The sequence below is a fragment of the Cyprinodon variegatus genome, unplaced genomic scaffold, assembly GCF_000732505.1.
Source record: "Cyprinodon variegatus isolate N-32 unplaced genomic scaffold, C_variegatus-1.0 Scaffold453, whole genome shotgun sequence".
Taxonomy (NCBI): domain Eukaryota; kingdom Metazoa; phylum Chordata; class Actinopteri; order Cyprinodontiformes; family Cyprinodontidae; genus Cyprinodon; species Cyprinodon variegatus.
The window spans coordinates 200,831-203,143 of NW_015150906.1; the positions used below are offsets into that span (position 1 = coordinate 200,831).

Genomic DNA, 2,313 nt, shown 5'->3' on the forward strand with positions numbered 1-2,313 from the left:
AAAGTGAGAGGAAAAAGAATAAGAAATATTGAAATATTTAACTTTAAGGAAGATAAATTATGTAGAAAAAACTAAGGTTGGAGCAGACATGTCTGTATTAAAAAAAAGTATAAAAATGAAACCAATCTATAAAACCACTGACATTCATCCTCTCTCTCTGAACAGGATTCCTGCAGATTTCCAGGAATCGTGTTGCGGTTCTGCTCTTGGCTGGAGGTCAGGGGACGCGGCTTGGAGTTCAGTATCCCAAAGGGATGTATGACGTCGGGCTGCCGAGCGGGAAAACTTTGTACCAGATCCAAGCGGAGCGAATTCTCAAAATCCAGAAGCTTGCAGAGAGCCGACACGGCTCTAAATGCACCGTTCCCTGGTGAGACCCCAGCAGCCTGAGCTAAATTACCCATCCAGAACAAACTGGAAAAAATGCTCTTTGATTAGCTTTGATCACTTTTATCTGGATTTAGAAATAAACCAAGAACTTGATGGCACAGATCCTCAGTCATCCAGGTCATAGTCGTTCCAAAAAAGTTAAAAAACAGTCCACAGGACTTTGTTTCCAAGTTTGAAGATGTTTCGCTTCCCATCCAGGAAGCTTTTTCAATTCAAAATGTCAGAAATGGAGTTGAGTTTGAAGCTTTATATAATACTCCAGAAACTGGTTTTGGCTTAGAAAACATGCAAATTGAAACAGAAGAAGGGGTCCGCCCCTTAGGAATAGGGAGTTGTTTTGTGTTCTTTTTTAGCGTGCAATACCCGATACTGGTCTATGCCTCAGAAGGTTTTTTTTTAAAGGACAATTGTTGGCTTGGCTGCCCAGGTGAGATGTTTTGTCCCCTGCATGGGGTGGACAGGATTCTGCTGTTCATTTGCACCTTAACCCTTTATAGGGCACTCAGTGAAATACTTGGAAAATTAAAATTTCAAGCCAACAGTGTTAATGGAATCCAGGACAAGACATTATTACCTTTGTAACCTTAAAAATTGATATTTTGATGACAAAAATTAATGTCAATATAATAAGAAGAAATTCCAACTTGCCCGAATATATTAAGAAAAATAACTAAAGTGCTTCTATAAGAAATTCATGAAAAACACACTGAGAGTAAAAGAAACAAATTTTTTTTTTCTCCAATATAACCTTAGAGGCAACTGGAACTGGCATTACTTTATAAACCTAAATATAATTATTAACTAGGTTTATTAACTTTTAACTTTTCAATTAGCTTTTTACCTTTTTTTTCCTTGACTTTACTTTTTTTCAACTTCATTTCCAGTAGGTAATATATCATTAAAGGGCTCCTCTAATTGGTCAAATGCCAAAATCAGATGTACAGCCATGTAGCAGAATCTTTACTGAATGGCTGGATATAGATCTTGTGCTTCTATATTTCACTGAGGGACGGCAGGGGTTGGACTCAAGTGATCAAAAACAGTAACTTGCCCTATAAAGGGTTAAGGAAAAGGGACAATTTTGGACAAAGAAGACAGTTGGTTTGAAAGGGATGTGAAGGAACTATTTATGTTAAGAAAGAAAAACAGCCTTAAACAGAGGGGCTGGACTCAGATTCTCTCAAAAACCTACAATGCAGCGATAGAGTGGATTCCTTCCCGCTATCATTTTGCATGTTTTCTAAGCCAAACACTAATCAACTCTAATTCTGACATTTTGAAATTAAAAAAACTTCCTTGATGGGAAACAAAACGTCTTCAAGCTTGGTAACAAAGTCCAGTGTGTTTTGTTTTGTTTGTTTGTTTACTTTTTTGGAGAAACCAAACACTTATCAGATATCAAGAAACGAGTACTTAAAAAGTTATCTTTTTATTTAGAATAGAAATAGTTTTTGTTTAAATATGTAATGTTTTAACATTATCACATTTCATTTTCTGAAAATATTAGTTAAATTTTTTCATAAAATATGTTACTGAATGTTAATACTTTCAACTGATTTTTTTTTATTTTTGTACTGAACAATATCTTTAAAATAGCCTTTTTAATTTAACAATTGAGGAATAAAACATTGTTTAATTAGCAGATATCAAGTGTTTCCATGTTTAATGGATCTGACCTAGCCAGGGATGGATTGAGGAAATGTGGGGTCCTAGGCAAAGACAGGCAGGGGGCCCTCTGAATTGAGAAAGACATCACATCAAACGGACCCATTCTACAGATAGAGAAATGTTAATAGAATAGACATCCATGATCTGATCTAGGTTGTGTCCCTCTCTTCTTGTCCCTTTTCTTCTTGTTTTCCTCTCTATGTTTTGTACTCAGCTGACCTTTCATGCTGTCTCTAAAGGAATGAAAGATTTTTT

At 35.8% G+C, this 2,313-nt stretch overlaps 1 protein-coding gene across 1 annotated transcript in view; it reads left to right on the plus strand.

The window, feature by feature from the left end:
* Positions 1 to 2,313, plus strand: part of LOC107093920 (UDP-N-acetylhexosamine pyrophosphorylase-like protein 1) — a 10,375-nt gene that overhangs the window by 1,995 nt on the left and 6,067 nt on the right. The window contains exon 2 of the mRNA XM_015389269.1: positions 166 to 370. Coding sequence (XP_015244755.1) covers positions 166 to 370 — 205 coding nt within the window. The remainder of the gene's footprint in view (positions 1 to 165; positions 371 to 2,313) is intronic.